At 42.7% G+C, this 20,083-nt stretch overlaps 1 protein-coding gene across 1 annotated transcript in view; it reads right to left on the bottom strand.

Annotated features, from left to right (window-relative positions):
• The window catches only part of LOC137620654 (uncharacterized), a 452,540-nt gene that overhangs the window by 99,373 nt on the left and 333,084 nt on the right, over positions 1–20,083 (bottom strand). The window contains exons 20-21 of the mRNA XM_068350990.1: positions 4,767–4,970; positions 4,291–4,467 (exon numbers count right to left, since the gene is read on the bottom strand). Of these exons, the coding sequence (XP_068207091.1) occupies positions 4,291–4,467; positions 4,767–4,970 (381 nt within the window). The remainder of the gene's footprint in view (positions 1–4,290; positions 4,468–4,766; positions 4,971–20,083) is intronic.

Genomic DNA, 20,083 nt, shown 5'->3' with positions numbered 1-20,083 from the left:
CCCTAACTGAGGACGTCTCTATCCTCAACCTCGATGTGGAACCCATGGCTCTTGACGATCCCGACGCAGGTAGGGATGTAGGTGAGTCAGGTGGTTCCCGGGCTAAGATTCCTATCCCTAGCCCGGCTTTCTCTTCTACTTCAGAACACTCTTCTTTTTGAGGTTTTCCGGGGACAACCAGGACTGGTCTCAGTCTCCGGCCTGTTATCCCCAAGGTGAAGGCTCATCGTAAGACTTTATATACGACCCACAAGTCTTCCAAAGACCACAGGTCTTCGAAATCATCAGCTTCGAAGGCTAAATCTTCCTCCACCAGTGTCTCTCAAGACCCAATTGCTGTGCCTTCAACCTCTCACGGAGTAGTCTCCGTTCCGGCACCTGTCCCCCCCCCCGGCGGAATCATCTAACCCGGTGGATTTTTCCGAGAAGATGTTTGCTCATTTTGATTCGATACTATCGTCTCATACGCAGCAATCACAAGAGAGAATAGCCTCTATGAAGAGCCTAGTTCAGGGACTCATTCGCTCGGGGCTGCCACCGCCACAACAGCAATACCCCATCCCCGACGCCTCCAAGCTTCCTCCTTTCAATAAGAATAACCCTTGGAGGTTGGCATTGCATGCCCCCTTCTCGGAGGGCATGTTGTCAATCGGAGATTTCGGTACCCGGCCTCTTGCAGATTATGAATTCTACCCGCCGGGTCTTGAATTCCCCTTCCCGGGCTACGCTCGCCTCACGGAAGAGGCTCTGATTCGATTGGGTAGGGTCCCAAAGGAAACTGTTAATTTTCCTAAAGAACAGGCACAGTCTGTCTTGGTCCGTGTGTTCGATGAGTGGGATTGCTCAAACACAATGATTACGGCCTACAAAAGTTCATATACTATGTTTGTGGCCGACGACCAGACCCCTACCCCATGTGCGACCAAGATCATAGAGACGGTCTTTCAGGCTATCAAGGAAGAGAAGCCTTTACCTCACCTCATGGAGACCGACTTACCCTCCCTTCTCTTTCCGGGAGACAGTGAATGTTGGCGGAACGCCCCAGCTACCTTCTCGGTAGGTAAGTTGAGCCCGGACTGTGCCTCGATGCACAAGTCATTTTTGGGGAGGTGCTTGAGGGCTAACAAAAATATTACAATCAACAATGAATTGATCTGACAGTTTATAAAGTGACATGTACTTTGTCATAACACACAAACCATAAAGCTTTTTTTTTTCACACAAACCATAATTCATTATATTGCTTCCACTCCTTTCACTTAAGAAGCGTGTGCATGCACAGGCATTTCTGGTTCTCTAGCTGCTTGTCGCTGTTCTCAATGGCAAGAGATGGTATTCCAAATTTTCTACTTACACCTACTTGTGCCAATGAACAGGTTTAGAAACTAGGGTCAGAAGGGTTGAGTCTACTTCAAGCAGCATCTTCAAGCCCTCAAAGGCAAGGAAGTAAATTGTGCAGATCATCAATTGCTTCCCAGAGTGAGAAAATGTGTTTCAAACCTGGGCTTGTTTTGGCTATGAACATAAGAACAAAAGAAAGAGACCTTTCTCCATCCATCAGTATGAGTAACAGTATGTGATAATTCGTGAAGGTTCATATGGAGCCCTCTTCAGAAAGCTACAACTTTGGTGAGATTCTGCACTGGTGGATTTGTGTTTTCTCAGAGGACAAGACTGCTCAAAAAGGACTTGGCTCAAGACCGAAAGCTAGCCTTTCATTGCCGAGACAGAGGTGCTTCTCTCAGCGAAGGGAGAAGAGGAAGTATGCTTTTCATTGTAAAGAGCCTTTGACTGGAGAAGTACCTCTTCTACAACACCAATGGTTGAAAATGGTACCTGGTCAACAGCCGCAGAGGATTTGTGGGGGTATCCAGATTTCTACCGGGCAGTGGCTTGTGAAAATCCTTTCACTTAGAGGAAGTGCTTGATAGTCTCCATCTGTAAAGTGACCATGTTGTGGTGCCTCTACAAGTATGGCTGGGAAAACAAGTTGGGCCATTTGGATAGTTTTCTTGGAACCTTAGTCAGGAGCATCATGTCAGGGTACCATTTCAATTATGACCATTTGGGAGCCATCAATGTCATTCTGAGGTTTGCAGTAGTCAGGATCCTGTCGACTACTCTTCGGATCAGGGCAAATGATGGAAAAACATGAAAGTTTTGAATTTATCCCATGAATGTTGGAAGGCATCTATTAGTGCTGCTGCTTGATCAGGGACTGATAAGTGAAGAATTTGTAGCTTTTTGTTGAGTCTGGTCACAAACATGTCTATTGCAGGGGACCCCCCACAAAGTCAGGAGGCTCTTCATTACTTGTGGATGAAGGGACCACTCTGCACTGATAAGTAACTAAGCTTGCCAGTGATTACATTCTTCCTGTCTGGGATGAATTGCGCTGACAGTTCTACTGCATTATCTAATGTCCATATATGACCATGCTTTGCTGACTTACAGAGGTGCTGTGAAACTACTTCCCTGCTTGCTGACATATGCCAGTACATTAGTGTTGCTGCTCATCAATGGTTGCAAAGGCCTATAAAATGCTGCTGGAATGTTTGCAGTGCCAGGAGGGCTACCTTCAATTCCAGCAGGTTGAAATTGACATTCTTCTCTTTGTTGAACCAGTGTCCTGCAGCAATCTTGTTCCTTGGGTATGGTGTCTAGCCATCCTTCAATACATCCGTAAAAAGAAGCATTTACAGAGGTGGACATTCCAAAAGTCTCTCGTTGGCGAGAACCCAAATTGAGACAAGTGTAAATACTCAATTGATCATGTTTGAAGGATAGTATTTAAACTGGTAGACCTTCCCCCAAACAGAAAAAGCAGAGAAACTTTCTGGATAAGAGATAAACTGGTATTTGGAAGTATGCTTCTTTCAGATCCACAGAGAGCATAAAATTGTTCCTCCTTACAATGACTCTTACAATGCTCGTCATCCCCATCTTGAATGGGGTTCGAAATAAAATTTCATTTAAGGTTGAGAGGTTAATGACTAGTCTCCAGTCCACTAGGAGCAGACAACTGTAAAAGCCTGGAGATCCATCTCATACAAGCTGCAGCATGCCATTGTCCCGTATCCTCGCCTCTGATCAAAGGGAGGTATTTTTCTGAGTTCGGGTTATACGCAAGCTACATCATTGATACCCAAGTGAGGGGAGGATGAAAGCCAATAAACAAGAGGCAGTATCTGTTCCGAGGGAGGTTTAACATCCACTCCTCTGCTCTGTGATACTGCCACCTTGCCTATTGGCTTCCAGGTATCCCTCAATACATTATTATTATTATCATTATCACCACTACTTGCTAAGCTACTACTCTAGTTGGAAAAGCAGGATGCTTTAAGCCCAGGGGCTCCAACAGGAAAAATAGCCCAGTGAGGAAAGGAAACAGGAAAAAATAAAATATTTTGAGGACACTTACATTAAAATAAATATTTCCTATATAAGCTGTAAAAACTTTAACAAAATAAGTGGAATAGAAATAAGATAGAACAGTGTGCTCCAGTGTACCCTCAAGCAAGAGAACTCTAACCCAAGACAGTGGAAGGCTATGGTACAGAAGCTATGGCCCTACCCAAGACAAGAGAACAATGGTTTGATTTTGGAGTATCCTTCTCATAGAGGAGCTGCTTACCATAGCTAAAGAGTCTCTCCTACCAATTACAGTGAAGTAAGAATTGTTTGGTAATCCCAGTGTTGTCCAGTGTATGAGGACAGAGAAGAATGTGTAAAGAATAGGCCAGAGTATTTGGTGTGTGTGTGTGTGTATGTGTGTGTGTGTGTGTGTGTGTGTGTGTGTGTGTGTGTGTAGGCAATGGGAAAATGAACCATAACCAAAGAGAAGGATCCAATGTAGTACTGTCTGGGCCAATCAAAAGACCCAATAACTCTCTAGTGGTAGTAGAGAGCTCATGCCTACACCAGGTTTCCATATTTCAACAGTAATCTGCAAAGTAAAAGAAAATTTGTAAATATAGCCAAATTTGTCACTCAGAGTAAGTCTACTAATCGGCGGCTGAAGTCAAAGTGGCTACTCGGTGAGCTGGCAGGGGTCGGGGTTTCCCGATACCTGCAGTAGTTATAAATTTCAATAGCCGAATTCATATCTTCACTGAAATCATACTCCTCTTAAAGGACAAAGGTTTGTATTTGTAAAGGAAAGAATAGATACTGTACTACACAACCTACAAGAAAGTTAAATTGTAAACTGCTGTTAAATTTAAGATTAACCTGAAAGATCAATAGCAAACATATCTAATTCTATGCATGCAGGATTGTATCTCACAATACCTTCATAACATGATGCATTTTCCCATCCTTCAGGAGTACATTCTAAATCCATCTGAGTGACGTTGACAGCAAATAAATTATATGTATCACAAGTTGCAGTAACATTTGTGCCCACTGTATATGGCCCTGCTCCTAAAGCCAAAGTTCCATTGGAAACTATTGGCTCGCCAAGGCATACTGCAAGTCAAAGAGAAAGTGCTCTGATGACATTTTTACTTTCATCTTAAATAACTTAAACAAGCCCCTTTTATACCTATATGAGGTTGTTAAAACTTTTGGGCTGTAATTATACTCAAATACAATCATTTTGAAACACAAGTAATATCAGTTCATTTTCTATATTACAATACAGTACATTACTCTCAGATCAGAGCCTTATGATCTCCTTGTTGAAATATACAGTGGATCAGAAGAATATTTTAAGAAAGAAGGGTTTCAAGTTATGCTTTTATTTCTTTGTTTATCCAAGATCTTACCGGTGCAGTCTTCAATGACACTAGGCACGTATCCATATTCCGTAGCATTATTGGACGTGCAGGTAGATGTCTGCTCACTAAGGCCTGAAAGAGTAGTCATGTTCCTTGGACAATGGAACACAATGGAGTTGTCTAGGTATCGCAAGGCAGAGTCACTGCTGTTTGTTATGAATTCAGAGGGCAAAGATGGTAGTTCCAAACACACTATAAAAGAGAAATATATATACAAAACATGTCAGTTTTATATTTAAGGCCTTGTATAAGGATTGATTAAAACTTTCACTCATTAATGTAGATTTAAATTTTTCAAATATTTTTCTTACAAATTTCATGGATAAAAAGCTCCACATCAAGTATCCCCCCCCCCCCAAAAAAAAATAAAACATGATTATTTTGCAAACATATCAAATTACAGAAATTATAGTACAATATAAGTTTTGTAATTAAAATATAGAGGTCCAAGGCATACAAGAATTACAGTACAATATGCTATACAAGAAAACAAGAAATTTTCTGTTGCTGTCCATCTTGTTTCCTCTAAACATATAGTAAACAACTGGTAACTGTGTATAAAAGGAGTTAAAAAAATAAATGTATACTTCTCTACAAAACTAGAGTAAATTCTACACAAATCAACTATATGTAACATTCTTACTTGTTCAAAGATCCAAATGTCAAAGTCGAATTACTGAATATCAATTGCTCTCATTGCGTTCGTGCATGTGCAAATGATTTCCCCAGATCCCCTGTGGTAAACTGTCTCCCTTGTTGTATAGTTTGAAAAACAGTGACAGAACAGCAGGATTGGGAGGCAATGACCGTTAAAATGAACTGATTTTCCACAAATTATATTTGTTTCCTACAAACCAGTAACTCTTTGTATAACCTGAATATCAACTTAGGTAAGAGGTAGCTAAGCCACTGGTAGGCTACCCCGGAAAACAAGAGACTGGTCTGAAAGGACAAAGAGGGAGTTCTTGCAAAAATTGGATATTCAGACCCAAGCTCTAGAGCTGAACAGGGGTAAAAAACAGAAACATAACTATGCTAGTAAAGTATGGGCATGAAATTATATACAGTACCATATATTTCCATTTAAAGGGCAAAATTTTAAGATTAGTTTTGAATGATAACAGTCAGGGTTCACCAATTACACAAGAGATACATTTGGAATTAGGAAAGGTCTATTCGTGGTGCAGATATCTATGATTATCTTAGGATACGTACCTGATTTATATACGATATCTTTGGATAGTCGTTCCGGGGGTTAGGACCCCATGATACCCGATGGTAATTCTCTTATAATATCAATCGCAGAAATATTATACAATAGGAAGCAGCCGGAGGGAACTTCTATCAGGACGACATGGCTTGAGGCCAAAAATAGGTTTTTTCTACATCAAAATCCATTTTATTTTCTTGACCTCTGTTGTGTTGTTAGGGTATTCTAATGTTACATTGTTCATTAATAGTTCAGTAGTTTGGAAAGATAAACTTAAAATCATATAATACAATCCTTTTAATTACAGTATAAAGTTTTATCTTTAAATAAAATAAGAATATTTACCTGTAATTCTAACCTTTATCTATTCATAATACTGTACTTGGGCTCTTATGTGAAATTGTGGACTTGTTGGTAGGCTGGCCTAATTGTCCAAAACCTTGAATTTTCCATATCTGTATTTAATGTTTCTGCTTACATAATAGTTAAGAAAGATTGACCTAAGAGGGCCGGCTGGAATGTCAGTATACAATATAGGGGTATTGGAAGAAAAACATAAAATCCTGAAAAAATTCACTGAGCTTCGTATGGCAATGGAGAATGTGTACACAAAATGTTTTGTCAAAATTCCTATTACTTTCATAGTTACAGGGTAATTAGTGAAAGTAACCCAATAAACCATAAACACTGTTCCCTACAAGAAAATGCAGAAGTTCTTCTGTTATCGTAAATTTTGATAATTATTACATTTCAATGTAAAACAAATTGTGAACAATGGCATCTGTAAAACTTCCAGGAGTCGTAGAATATTGTAAATTATACCTTTTATCCTTCAGTCCTACCACAAATGTGAGAGAGAGTTCATGCCTGCGTTTGACATCTGACATTCACTCACTTTTACGTTTGTTTTTCTCGTTTTTGGCAGGAATTTTATCATTTCAAAGAGGAAAAGACAATTTAAACATCTTGCTAACAAAAGGAAGAAGAAAATTTGCTCTATTAAGAGTCCAGATGAAGGTAACATTGGTAGTGGAGAGAGAGCGAGAAAGTGTTGTGGATAGAGGAGCGGCCGCCTGGCCTCACAGGAGCCAAAAGAAGCAAGATATTGAGCTAAAGGATATTCATTTATGATTAAATTATGATAAATAATTCTGTTTTCTTTTATTGATACCCAGAGAAGAACAAAATTTGATTTATTAATATTGTCTTTGTAAAAATATGAAGAAAAACTTTGAACGCCCGTATCTCAAAATTATACTTATTGACCTTCAAATTCAATAGTCTCCCTTAGTTTTAAAGATATAGCATTGAAATTTGATAAATAACTTGGAATTACATTATAAAACAATATGAAGCCCTTTTCCCCAATTTTTGTCTCATTTTATCTTATTAATTTATCCCCCTGATTTTTAGGGTTTATTTTTTTTTACCAATATGAAAAAATTCATATCTGGCAAAAATATTACTCTTAGAAAAAAAAACTTCAAATTATTGGAGGTCTATATCAAGTCTACGTTGGGTAGTAATCTCAGATCTTAGTGATAATTATCAAGGGCAATTAACTCAGGGACGAAGCAGTGTCACTTCCCCCCATCCCGTAGAATGGGCGTTGTCATATGAGAGGTCACGAAGTTCACCGACTCTTTGGCAAGGCTAAAGCGAGCAGGAATGCCGGCTTCAAAGTGAGGTTTCGGTCAGTTGCATGGTGTAATGGTTCGTAGGGAGGTTCTTTTAAGGATCTCAAGACGCGAACTACATTCCAGGGAGGAGGCCTAATCTGAGACCGAAAGGAGCCTTTCCTCCCGAAGGTATACAAGGAACTCTGCTATTACAGGAATAGTGGCATCAAGCAGAGAGATACTCATTCCACGACACTAACCACAGAATACTCTCCATTTTGCCTAATACACTGAAGCTGAGGACTTATCAAGTAACCAGACATTCTCTCCACAACTTGTCGTGAAAAGCCCTTCTGAGAGAAGAGACTCCAAATAGTCTCCAGGCGTGAAGTTGAAGTGACTGCACGGTTCTGTGAAAGATGTTCATGTGTGGTTGTTTGAGTAGATCTGGTCGTGGAGGAAGCTCTCGCGGTAGATCTGCTAGGAGTTGCAGGTGGTCTGGAAATCACTCCGCATGATGCCATACCAGAACTAAGAGGGTCATCATTAGATCCTTGGATGCTCTGGTCTTGTTGAGCAGCCTTTTCATCAGACAAAACGGGGGAAAGGAATACACGTCGATGTTACTCCACCACTGTTGAAATGCATCTTGTCAGAGTCTGAGGGTCCAGGACTGGAGAACAGTACAACGGAAGCTTGCAGTTCAGAGATGTTGCGAACAGAACAGTCTGGGAATCACACAAAGTCAGGACTTTGTTGGCTACCTGACGATTCAAAGAACATTCGGAGCCTATTATCTGAGTCGCTCTGCTCAGATTGTCCACGAACACATTCCTCTTGCCGAGAATGAAGCGAGCTGATAGGGACACCAAATGATCTTCTGACCATCTGAGGATCTTTACTGCAAGATAGCATAGAGGCTGCAAAAAGCTCCCTCCCTGTTTGTTTATGTCAGCCACTACAGTGATGTTGTCGCTGATTAACACCAAAGAGTGACCTACCAGTAACTGTTGGAACTGATGAGAGCTAGGTAGGGTTCCTCTCATCTCAAGAAGATTTGTGTGTTTGTACCCTTCTGACTCTTACCAAAGGCCAGAGATTGTCTGATGCAGCAGGTGAGCCCCCACCCTTCTTTTTATGCATCTTTGAAGAGCATCAAATCCAGAGGGGGAACGTGAAGATTCTACCATCCACCAATTCAAATCCGTCACCTGATCCTTGTGTTATAGGAACTCGAGTGTCCGATGGATCAGAGTGTTGGTTCCACTCGGACTTCAGCTGTCATTGCAGGGATCTTATCCTGAGGCGGCCATTTGGAACTAAACGGATAAGAGGCTAGATGGCTTAACAGTCTCAACCAACCAAAGGCTGGAAGGACTTCTTTTCTGAGGAAGGGCTCGGCCACTTCCCTCAGTCTGTGTACTCTTTTGTCTGATTGGAAGACTCTCTTGGATGGTGTCTATTATCATACCGAGGAATACTACCCTTTGTGAAGATTGCAGTAATGACTTCTCGTTATTTATCAGGATCCCCAGATCTTGACAAAACCCGAGATGCATGTCTCGGTGATGAAGAAGGGTTGTGTCCGAGATATCTGAGAAGACGGATGCCGTTCCTGTGAGCCCAAGATGACACTAGGGCAAACATTCTGGTGAATATCTGAGGAGCTGTTGAGAGACCAAAGCATAGAACCTTGAACTGGTATGCCTTTACCTCGTGTATGAATCTTAGATACTTCCCTGAAGACGGATGGATTGGGATCTGGAACTATACGTCCTTCAGATCCAACGTGCACATGAAGTCCCTTGAACGAACCGCTTGAATGACCGTGGCTGCTGTCTACATTCTCAACCGAGTCTGTTGCACAAACTTGTTCAGAGGAGAGAGATCGATGACTGGTCTCCAGCCTCCAATTGACTTTTTCATCAGAAAAATTCGACTGTAAAAGCCTGGGGATCAGTTCGCAACCTCTTAGAGAGCGCCCTTCTGCAGCATGGTCTGGACTTCAGCCCTGAGGGCCAGCTCCTTTGCGAATCCCTTAGCATAGAAGGTTAGATGCAGAGGATCCCGAGTCAGAGGAAGGAGAGATTAAGTGAACGGGACGCGATACCCTAGAGCGATCACTTCGACCGTATAGAGTTCTGCCCTGTGAAGCTGCCATCTCTGACTGTGGCGCTGTAGGCATCCTACCACAGGTAGTAGACAAAGAGGAATTCCATTCCTAGTGGGAGTGACCACATCAGCCACTTTCCTCACTTCTTTCTTCTGAAGGACTTGGTCCCTTTCTGGCCTTTGGATGGAAAGGGCCGCTTAAGACACCTTAGAAGCTCCGGAGGACCTAGAAGTTGACGGGTGAGAAGAGGAAGGTCCTTGCCGAGTCCAAGATGACTGGGAAGGTCTACCATAGGACCTCGATGTCATGGCCCTATGGAGGAGAGAATCGTTTGACGATTTCCTCCATCGCTCAGCAGCCCTCTCTATCTCTTCTGGAACGAAAAGAGAAGACTTTGTGTTTGTTATTTCACTATTGACTATTGTACTCTTTCGTGTTGCGATATTACGTCACGTTACTTTATTAGCCATGGGCCCTAAGAAAGTTGCTGATATGCAGGGAAAGAAAAGGATAATGCTTTCTATGGAGACGAAGATGGAAATAATCAAGAAATACAAGGTTGATGTGCGGTATGGTTATCGGCGGCCTAGAAAATAGCCATACAACCATTTTCTGTTTTCCTCATTTTTGCACTGTAAAAGGTCTGGTCCATTGCCAGACGAAAGATTATGTCATTTAGAAGATTCTTATAGGCTAAAAAGTTTATTTTGTTCATGCATATATAACCAGCATTCCCTTATCTCAGCCATAGCGACAACTGAAATCATAACTTCATGAAAAAACTTGTTAATACTTATGTTTATATTCATATTCTATTGTTTTCCATATGATACATTGGGCAGTAATAACAATGTGTGAGAGCACGTGCTGCACTTGTTCCAAATAGTAAACAACCTTTGTGTTTAGTGCCTGAAACGTTTTTGTCCTGTTGCAGCCCTTGAGCACAATATTGGCTACATTGCTACCATTCTTTAGGGATATTGCAGGATACGAGTATAAACATATCCATAACAAAGAAAAACAGAGAAAGAGGATGTCTGGATATAAGGCAAATCTAGAAAAAGGAATTAAGAACAGATGGTGACAACTACAAACCAGGTATCTTCTAAAGCAACTGAACCTGGCAACAGTTTTAAGGATATTCTAAATATTCGGTACTAGTAGGCCAAGAGGAAGCTCAAAGTGATAGAGAAAAAAAAAATTAATTAGATGTTTATCAAAAATTTGTGTTAATATTTTATGCTATTTGTTAGTGTTTCCTAAATTTAAGTATTGAAGTTTTCTGCCATTATCTATCTGTTTTGTAAAGTTGAGTATTCATGTTTTCTGCCACTTGTTAACGTTTTTTGCCGTTTGTTATCTTCCTCTACCGCCCCGCCACTTCGCTCTCGGACATTGCCTCACTCAAAAGGTAAGGTTCCACGTTTTGGCTACTCTATTTTTACAGTTTGCTTTAATTACAAATTTATTTTACAGGTTATTAACGGTTAAATTATTATTGAAAGACCCAATTGATTGTTTTTTTTATTGAGTTTAGTGACGTTTAGCCATAACATGTTCCTGCCCCCCAACACCACTTCCCTCATACAACCAATGGATCAGGGGGTCATTCAGGCCTTCGAGGCCCTCTACAAGAGGTCCACGATGGAGGGCCTCATCTTCTCCATCGACGAAGGTGAAACGTATGAGGTAGTAGGCCCTACCCAAGGCGGGCAAGCCTTCTAGGCTACCCAAACCATTCCCAACCAGACCATCATCAGCTTCTAAGCTACTGACACACTCGGCAGGGACTAATCCTCCACATCAAGGGTCGAGAGCAAGAAACTCAAAGGGGCAGACGTCGGAACTTGCTTTCGATCCAGTGGTCTTCTCGAACCAGCTCATGGAGAAGTTGAGTAATATAGTCCAGTCACAGTTTGGTCCAATTGCTGATCGCCTGCAGTCTATGGACAATTTAGCCAGGGACTGCAAAATCAGGAAAATCCGATAGAAAATCCTTGCGGGCCGGACTACCACAACAACGGTAGTTTGTGGTTCCGGACGCGTCAAAGCTCCCGGCGTTTGTTTAGAATGACCCGTGGCGATTGGCTCTTCATGCCCCGTTCTCAGAGGGCATGTTGACAACAGCAGGAGGTGGTCCCCGTCCGATAGAAGATTTTGAATGATATCCTCCGGGTTTACAATTCCCCTTCCCTTGATACGAGCGCCCATCAGTGGAAGACCTAATAAGGGTAGACAAGGTTCCCAAGGAAACTGTTATCTAACCAAAAGAGCAAGCTCGGTCCGCCTAGGTCCGGACTTTAAATGAGTGGGAATGTGTCAATACCAAGTTAACCCCTAATAAGGGTACGTTCACTATGTTCGAGGTGGACGGGCAAACCCCGACACCATGTACCACCAAGGTAGTAGACCTTACAGGTGTGGCTATGGAAGGCAAGCCCATGCCGCAACTAAGTAATACGGAATTAACTTCCCTGTTGTTCCCAGGAGACCAAGAATAATGGATGGATGCACCAGCTACTTTCACGGCAGGGTCATTGAACTAGGACTGTGCCACCACACAGTTTAGTGAACGACTCCCCAGACTTCCAGACTCTCTGATTAAAATAGAATACGGTGCAAGAACCAGGCTGGGTAGATCTATCAACTCAGCCACGATGGCCGAGATGATTTCGTTAGCCTACGCGAGGAGCCACTTTTTTAAAATCCTGACAAAGTCTTTGCCTCACACACTACAGTGTGATACATATGACTTTGCATTGGTCCGACGCAATTGCCGGAAGCACATCTTAACTGAGGACTCCATTAGGTATGAGCCTAAAAGGTTAATTAAGGCCTTGATCTGGGGAGTGGACTTATTCCTGGAGGGCGTGCTAAATAGCGTCCTCGGAGAAGCAGCTTGAGTCAACCAAAGCCTCAGAGTTCAGTGGGGTCTAATTCCTAAAAGATAATTCGAGCCTCACACACTACAGTGTGATACATATGACTTTGCAGTGGTCCGACGCAATTGCCGGAAGCACGTCATAACTGAGGACTCCATTAGGCATGAGCCTAACAGGTTAATTAAGGCCTCGATTTGGGGAGTGGACTTATTCCCGGAGGACGTGGTAAATAGCGTCCTCGGAGAAGCAGCTAGAGTCAACCAAAGCCTCAGAGTCCGGTGGGGTCTAATTCCTAAAATGAAATTCGAGCCCACTGGACCACAATCACGAGGCAGGAAAAGACCAAGGAAGTTTCAGTCCTTCCAAGGGCTACAGGCTCAAAATGTGCTACAGGCAATGCCAGTATCCCAGATGAGCCAGCCTTCCACCTCAAGAACCCAGCCACAAAATCAATATGTGTGGGTAAGCCAACCACCTCAACAACCGATAGCCACTACTTCGTTTATCGCGTCTCCGGCGTATCATCCTTCCTCCAAAACACAGGGAGCGTTTCACGGATATAACAGGCATGCGAGAGGTAGTAGAGCTAGAGGAGCCTTCCTGCATAGAGGCGGCGGAAGAGCTTCCGCTAGAGATAGAGGACTTTGAGGGAGCCGTTGAAGAAGACCTTCTGCAAACCAGTGAGACTCCCCAGGTAGGAGGAAGGCTGTACCTCTTTCGGAGCTGTTGGGCGTTCAACAATTGGCATACACATCTTAACGAAAGGTCTGGGTGGAGTTGGATGAAAAAGCCCCCTCCACCAACCAGTTTTTATCAGATTCCAACGGCAGATTTAACACTTTACACAGAAGATCTCCTTTTGAAGAAATAAAAGAGGTAAAACGCTTAAAATTTCAAGGACGTTTGTTCAGAGTGCCAAAGAAAGACTCGGACAAACGAAGAATAACTTAGATCTGTCCCATTTGAATACATAAATTCAATGCAACTAGTTCCATTTGGTGACCGTCTCACAGGTGAGGATGTCCCTGTGGGGCCATCACCACTATCACTATAGATCTTACAGGCATTTATTTTCATCACTATAGATCTTACAGGCGTTTATTTTCATATTCCGATAGCATGGCATTTTTGTCCTTTTCTAGGATTCAATCTAGGCAATTGGGATTACACCTTCAAAGTGATGCCATTTGGACTCAACATGGCAACCAGGATATTCACTAAGTTGCCGGAGACAGTAGTCCAAGAGATGAGGACTCAAGGAATACAGTTAGTGGCCTACCTAGACGATTGGCTTATCTGGGCCAACAGCGTCGAGGAATGCCACAAGGCGCCGGACAAAGTAATAAAATTTCTGGAATACTTAGGATTCCAAATAAATTTCAAAAAGTCCCATCTTACTCCAGGAACGTGCTTCCCGTGGTTAGGTCTATTATGGATCCTGACCACACACAAGCGGTCGATTCCACCACAGAAGAGGATAGAGATAGTAAGAAACACAAGAGGATTTATCAAGGACAAACTAACGACACGGAGAAACCAAGAAAGAATCCTAGTCTTACTCCAATTTGCCTCAGTAACACACATTACTGAGAGTCAAGCTGAAAGACATCAATCGAGTTTGGCGGTCCAAAGCAAACAAGAAATATCGAGACAAAATTTCTTGGATTCCACCAACACTACGGAAGGACTTCAACCATGGACGAACGTCAAAAACCTAGCAAACTCAGTACCTTTACGATTCCCAGTGACAACATTGGTGGTCCATATAGATGCCTCCCTAAGCACTTGGGGAGGCTATTCCCAATACGAACAGGTCCAGGGGTTGTGGACAGTGACATTCCGACAACTACACATCAATATCCTAGAAGTCATGGAAGTGTTTTGACTCTAAAAAGATTTTCCCCGTCACAGAAACAACATATCAGTCTAATACTAGACAGCCAAATGAAAGTTCACTGCATAAACAGGGGAAGTTCCAAATTAAGTCACATAAATCAAGTGACGGTAACTATCTTTTCAATGGCAACATGAAATCATTGGCACCTTTTAGCTGTTCATCTGGCAGGAGTAAGAAATGTGGTTGAGGACGAACTATCAAGGACACCTCCGCGGGAGTCAGAATGGTCCTTGGACAAAATGTCATTCAATTGGACCTGCCAACAAGTTCCAGGTCTCCAAGTAGATCTATTTGCCACAGAATCCAACCACAAGCCACAATGTCATGTAGCCCCCAACCTGGACCCTCTGGCCTATGTCACAGACGACATGTCCATAGATTGGAACAACTGATGGAGGATTTACCTGATTCCACCTATAAATATGCTAATGAAAGTCCTGAACATGCTCAGGACTTTCAAAGGTCAGATTACCCACATAGCCTTCAATTGGCTTAATGCAACTGGTTTCCTCTCTTGATGGAACTACGACTCTAACCTCGGCGGATTCCTGAACCAAAGTTAGCACGGATGGTACTAACTCACTGTGTCAGCTTCCTCACGAATTCAGAGTGCCTTCACTTTATGGACTATATGAGATTTGCAAAATAAAGAGATGCTGAGATTGACCCTCTTAACACATTGTTCCTAGTGTCAGATATATGAGATTCTACCCTTCGGCAATATGATTCTGATGTGAAGAAGTTAGCCAAATTTCTGGAAGACTCAGAGGTTCAGACGGAAGACTCAGAGGTTCGGACGATGACTACGCATCTGGCAGTTACCTTTTTCAGAACTTTGTTTGAAGGAGGCCTAGCCAATAATACTAATACTATAATTAAATCTGCTTTAAAGAAAATATTTCGGCTCGGGTTCAATATTAATCTTACAGATTCGTATTTTTTGTCTATTCCGAGAGCCTGTACTAGACTAAAACCAGTAACTCGCCCTCACGCAGTTTCCTGGGTTTTAAATGATGTCCTCGATCTAGATTCTGACACTGATAATGACTCCTGCACTTATATAGCGCTTCTAAGGAAGACATTTTTAATAAGTTTAGCCTCAGGAGCCAGAATATCTGAACTCTCAGCATTATCCAGAGAACCAAATCATATTGATTTTCTTTCTTCTGGTGGAAATTTGTTCTCTCTAGATAGAAAATTCTTAGAAAAGAATGAGGATCCACAGAATAGATGGCCGCCGTGGAAAATTGTCCCACTTCCACAGGATCCATCTCTGTGCTCAATTAACACTCTGGAAGACTATTTGAATAAAACTTCTTAAAAGTCTTCAGGACCTTAATTATTAGAGAGGATGGAGGAACCATTTCCCTAATAGGAATCAGACAATAGATTCTTTATTTTATTAGACGAACCAAGCCGGAATCTATCCCACATGCCCATGATATCCGAGCTGTAGCAACATCAGTCAATTATTTTCGTCACATGAATTTTGAAGAATTAAAAAGGTATAATGGTTTCTTCATATATAGCAGAACCATTATAACAGGGTCCCATCTTCATATATTTTTTACCTCTTAGTGCCTTGTCTCCTAATAAGGAGCAGAGCAACACCTGCCTTGCATATTCCCCCTACCTTAACATTGACCTTCATTTGGGTTGTAATTAAGAGATTGGTAAGTATAAGATTATTAGTAAAACTCTCTTAATTGAATTTTTCTATTTTCAATTCAGTTCCTTAACTTTTTGTGTATTTCCAAGATTATGGGACCAATTCTCTGTTACTATTTCACGGAGCAACACAGGTTGAGCCCAGAAAAGGAATTTTGACGAAGGAAAAATCTATTTCTGAGCGAGGGACCTGTGTCGCCCAGTAAACCCACCCCCCTTTTCCTCACCCTATGCTGGCCCAAGCTTGGGGTGCTAGTAGGAATGATGGGAGAAGGATGGGTAGTGGTAGTGGTGAGAGGGGGGGGGGGGGCAGTAGCTGTAGAGAACGACACCTCGTAGTAACGGGGGATGTTGAGGAAGGAGAAGACTAATTGGCAAGGGACCTCTAGTAGTGGTTTCACACGCCCCAGTTATCATACCGACACCCTATAAGGGTGAGCGAGCTGGGTATATTCCTCGCATTCCATGCAATTTTTTTCTCTGGTATATTTAGCAGTATTTATACCTTAGAAATAGTGCTTTAAGGAGCATTTCACTGGGTGACACAGGTCCCTCGCCCAGAAATAGATTTTCCTTTGTCAAAATCCCTTTTATAAGGTTACAGTAATATACTTATTGTTATTACAGTATATATACATGTACATGTACACAAAAAAATGTACGTATTCCAAAAATAGGGTGGGAACCTACTTCATGGTTTTTCACCTATCGTGGTCGGTTCTGGTCCCCATTAACCGCGATAAGTGAGGGATTACTGTACCCTTAATCAACAACCAATTCGATCAGCGTCAGACTTTTTAAGTCGCTATCTCGTCGTTGTACAAGGAGTACCTGTATTGCTGTAGGTTTCTCCCTCCCTAGTGAGGTCTGGCAGTCATAGAGACAAGCGTGCAAGTGCAACTGAAGTACTTCATGCCAGAACCTTACTATGGGGAAGTTGGTGAGCAAATGTAATTGCGCAGACCTCATCAACGAAAGGAGCTCGCCAATGTAAATTACTTCGCTACTGCTTAGTGTCTGGTTGGGCATTCTCATGAATATGAATAGGGCTGGGGTGCTCACCAGAGCTCAGCCAAATCCTGGTCAGCGAGATGAGCTCACCCGTGCATCTTGCTAATGCTTTGTGTGTGGTTTCGCTATCTTGCAAGAATGTGTTAGAGAAGCTCGCCCAAACCCTTGTAAGTGAGCAGTTTGGCTATATCCTTTTCAGAGAGCAAAGCTTGCCCAGACCCTTGTCAGAAAGCAGAGCTCGTCCAGATACTTGTCAGTAAGCAGAGCTCGCCCAGACCCTGGTCAGTGAGCAGAGCTCGCCCAGACCCTGGTCAGTGAGCAGAGCTCGCCCAGACCCTGGTCATTGAGCAGAGCTCGCCCAGACTCAGTGAGCAGAGCTCTCCGAGACCCCTGTCAATGAGCAGAGCTCGCCCAGACTCCTGTCAGTGAGCAGAGCTCGCCCAGACCCTTGTCAGTGAGCAGAGCTCGCCCAGATCCTTGTCAGTGAGCAGAGCTCGCCCAGACCCTTGTCAGTGAGCAGAGCTCGCCCAGACCCTTGTCAGTGAGCAGAGCTCGCCCAGACCCTTGTCAGTGAGCAGAGCTCGCCCAGATCCTTGTCAGTGAGCAGAGCTCACCCAGATCCTTGTCAGTGAGCAGAGCTCACCCAGATCCTTGTCAGTAAGTAGAGCTCACCCAAACCCTTAACAGTGAGCAGAGCTCACCTAGACCCTTGTCAGTAAGCAAAGCTCGCCCAGATCCTTGCCAGCGAGCAGAGCTCGCCCAGACCCTTATCAGTGAGCAGAGCTCGCCCAGACCCTTGCCAGTGAGCAGAGCTCGACCAGACCCTTGTCAGTGAGCAGAGCTCGACCAGACCCTTGTCAGTGAGCAGAGCTTAACCAGACCCTTGTTAGTGAGCAGAGCTTGCTGGTGCAGTGTCCGGATTTGCTCTCTCGCACGAAGGAGTTTGTATGTACAAGCATGAAAAGAACACGAACACTTGTCAGCATTCCCAGATAAGGTTGGTGTGTTTTCTAGCATGCTCCTAAAAGGAGTCACGAGGTCATATGGTGGCGAGCAAAGCCGTGAAAGATTATTCTGTGCTGATATACTGCAGAAAAAAACAGGCTCATCCTTGTAGGGGAAGGAAAGCCCTAGGTGGAGTCCAAAAGGGCCTGGCATCATAAAACTCCATGAGCGTTGTAATGGCCATAGATGGCAGCTACAAGCACTCGGCAAGCAACATCATATGCGGCAATAACCCCGAAGGGTTATAGCCTACAAGACTTGCTGATGGGAGAGGAGGCAACCGCTTGCATTCAATAAGCATCGTCATCTGCTGCAATGACCCTAAAGGGAAATTGCTCATGAGACTCATTGTGGTAGAGGCTGCAACCCCAAGAGGTTGGCAGGCATCGCCATCTGCTTCAATAACCCCAAGGAGTTACAGCCTACAAGACTCGTCGATGGGAGAGACGGCGACCACAAGCAGTTGGCAGGCATCACCATCTGTGCCAATTACCCTGAAGGGAAATGCTCAGCATGATGGAAGAGGCAGCGCAAGCAGAAGTCACCATCTGCGTCAATACCCCCGACGGAGTTCACAAGACTAGTTACTAGTTGAGCCTCTATGCATTATACTTTGCGAACCCTTAACATACTAAGGCTCAGGCGGGGTCACACATTGTAAGCTGCAAGTTGCGAGATGTAACCGTAGCTGGTTTCTGGGTTCTCCTCGAGGTGATCGCCCGACTGGTAACCCTGAGGGGTACTAGTCTAACTGTTATTATTATTATTATTATTATTACTATCCAAGCTACAACCCTAGTTGGAAAAGCAAGATGCTATAAGCCCAGGGGCTCCAACAGGGAAAAATAGCCCAGTGAGGAAAGGAAATAAGGAAATAAATAAATGAAGAGAACAAATTAACAATAAATCATTCTAAAAACAGTAACAACGTCAAAACAGACATGTCATATATAAACTATTAACAGCATCAAAAACAAATATGTCATAAATAAACTATAAAAAGACTCATGTCCGCCTGGTCAACAAAAAAGCATTTGCTCCAACTTTGAACTTTTGAAGTTCTACTGATTCAACCACCCGATTAGGAAGATCATTCCACAACTTGGTAACAGCTGGAATAAAACTTCTAGAGTACTGCGTAGTATTGAGTCTCGTGATGGAGAAGGCCTGGCTATTAGAATTAACTGCTGGCCTAGTATTACGAACAGGATAGAATTGTCCAGGGAGATCTGAATGTAAAGGATGGTCAGAGTTATGAAAAATCTTATGCAACATGCATAATGAACTAATTGAACGACGGTGCCAGAGATTAATATCTAGATCAGGAATAAGAAATTTAATAGACCGTAAGTTTCTGTCCAACAAATTAAGATGAGAATCAGCAGCTGAAGACCAAACAGGAGAACAATACTCAAAACAAGGTAGAATGAAAGAATTAAAACACTTCTCCAGAATAGATTGATCATCGAAAATCTTGAAAGACTTTCTCAATAAGCCTATTTTTTGTGCAATTGAAGAAGACACAGACCTTATATGTTTCTCAAAAGTAAATTTACTGTCGAGAATCACACCTAAAATTTTGAAAGAGTCATACATATTTAAAGAAACATTATCAATACTGAGATCCGGATGTTCTCGTTCATACGCCGGAGCACCAAGAATGAAGGGTGATGAGTACAGTGAACCCTCGCTACTTCGCGGTTCGACCATCGCGGATTCACCACTTCGCGGATTTTTTCCATAACCCATATATATATATATACATATCGCGGATTTTCCGGAAATTTCGAAAATACCGCGATATCTGAAGACCCCAAATAGGATATTTCGTTACCTGTAATTCCATTAATATTGTAATTAGTAATATCTGCTCTTACTGATTGTTCATTGCATTACATAT

This window comes from Palaemon carinicauda, chromosome 27, assembly GCF_036898095.1.
Source record: "Palaemon carinicauda isolate YSFRI2023 chromosome 27, ASM3689809v2, whole genome shotgun sequence".
Taxonomy (NCBI): domain Eukaryota; kingdom Metazoa; phylum Arthropoda; class Malacostraca; order Decapoda; family Palaemonidae; genus Palaemon; species Palaemon carinicauda.
The sequence above is the reverse complement of the archived record's forward strand: the minus strand, read 5'-3'. Positions and strand labels throughout refer to the sequence as shown.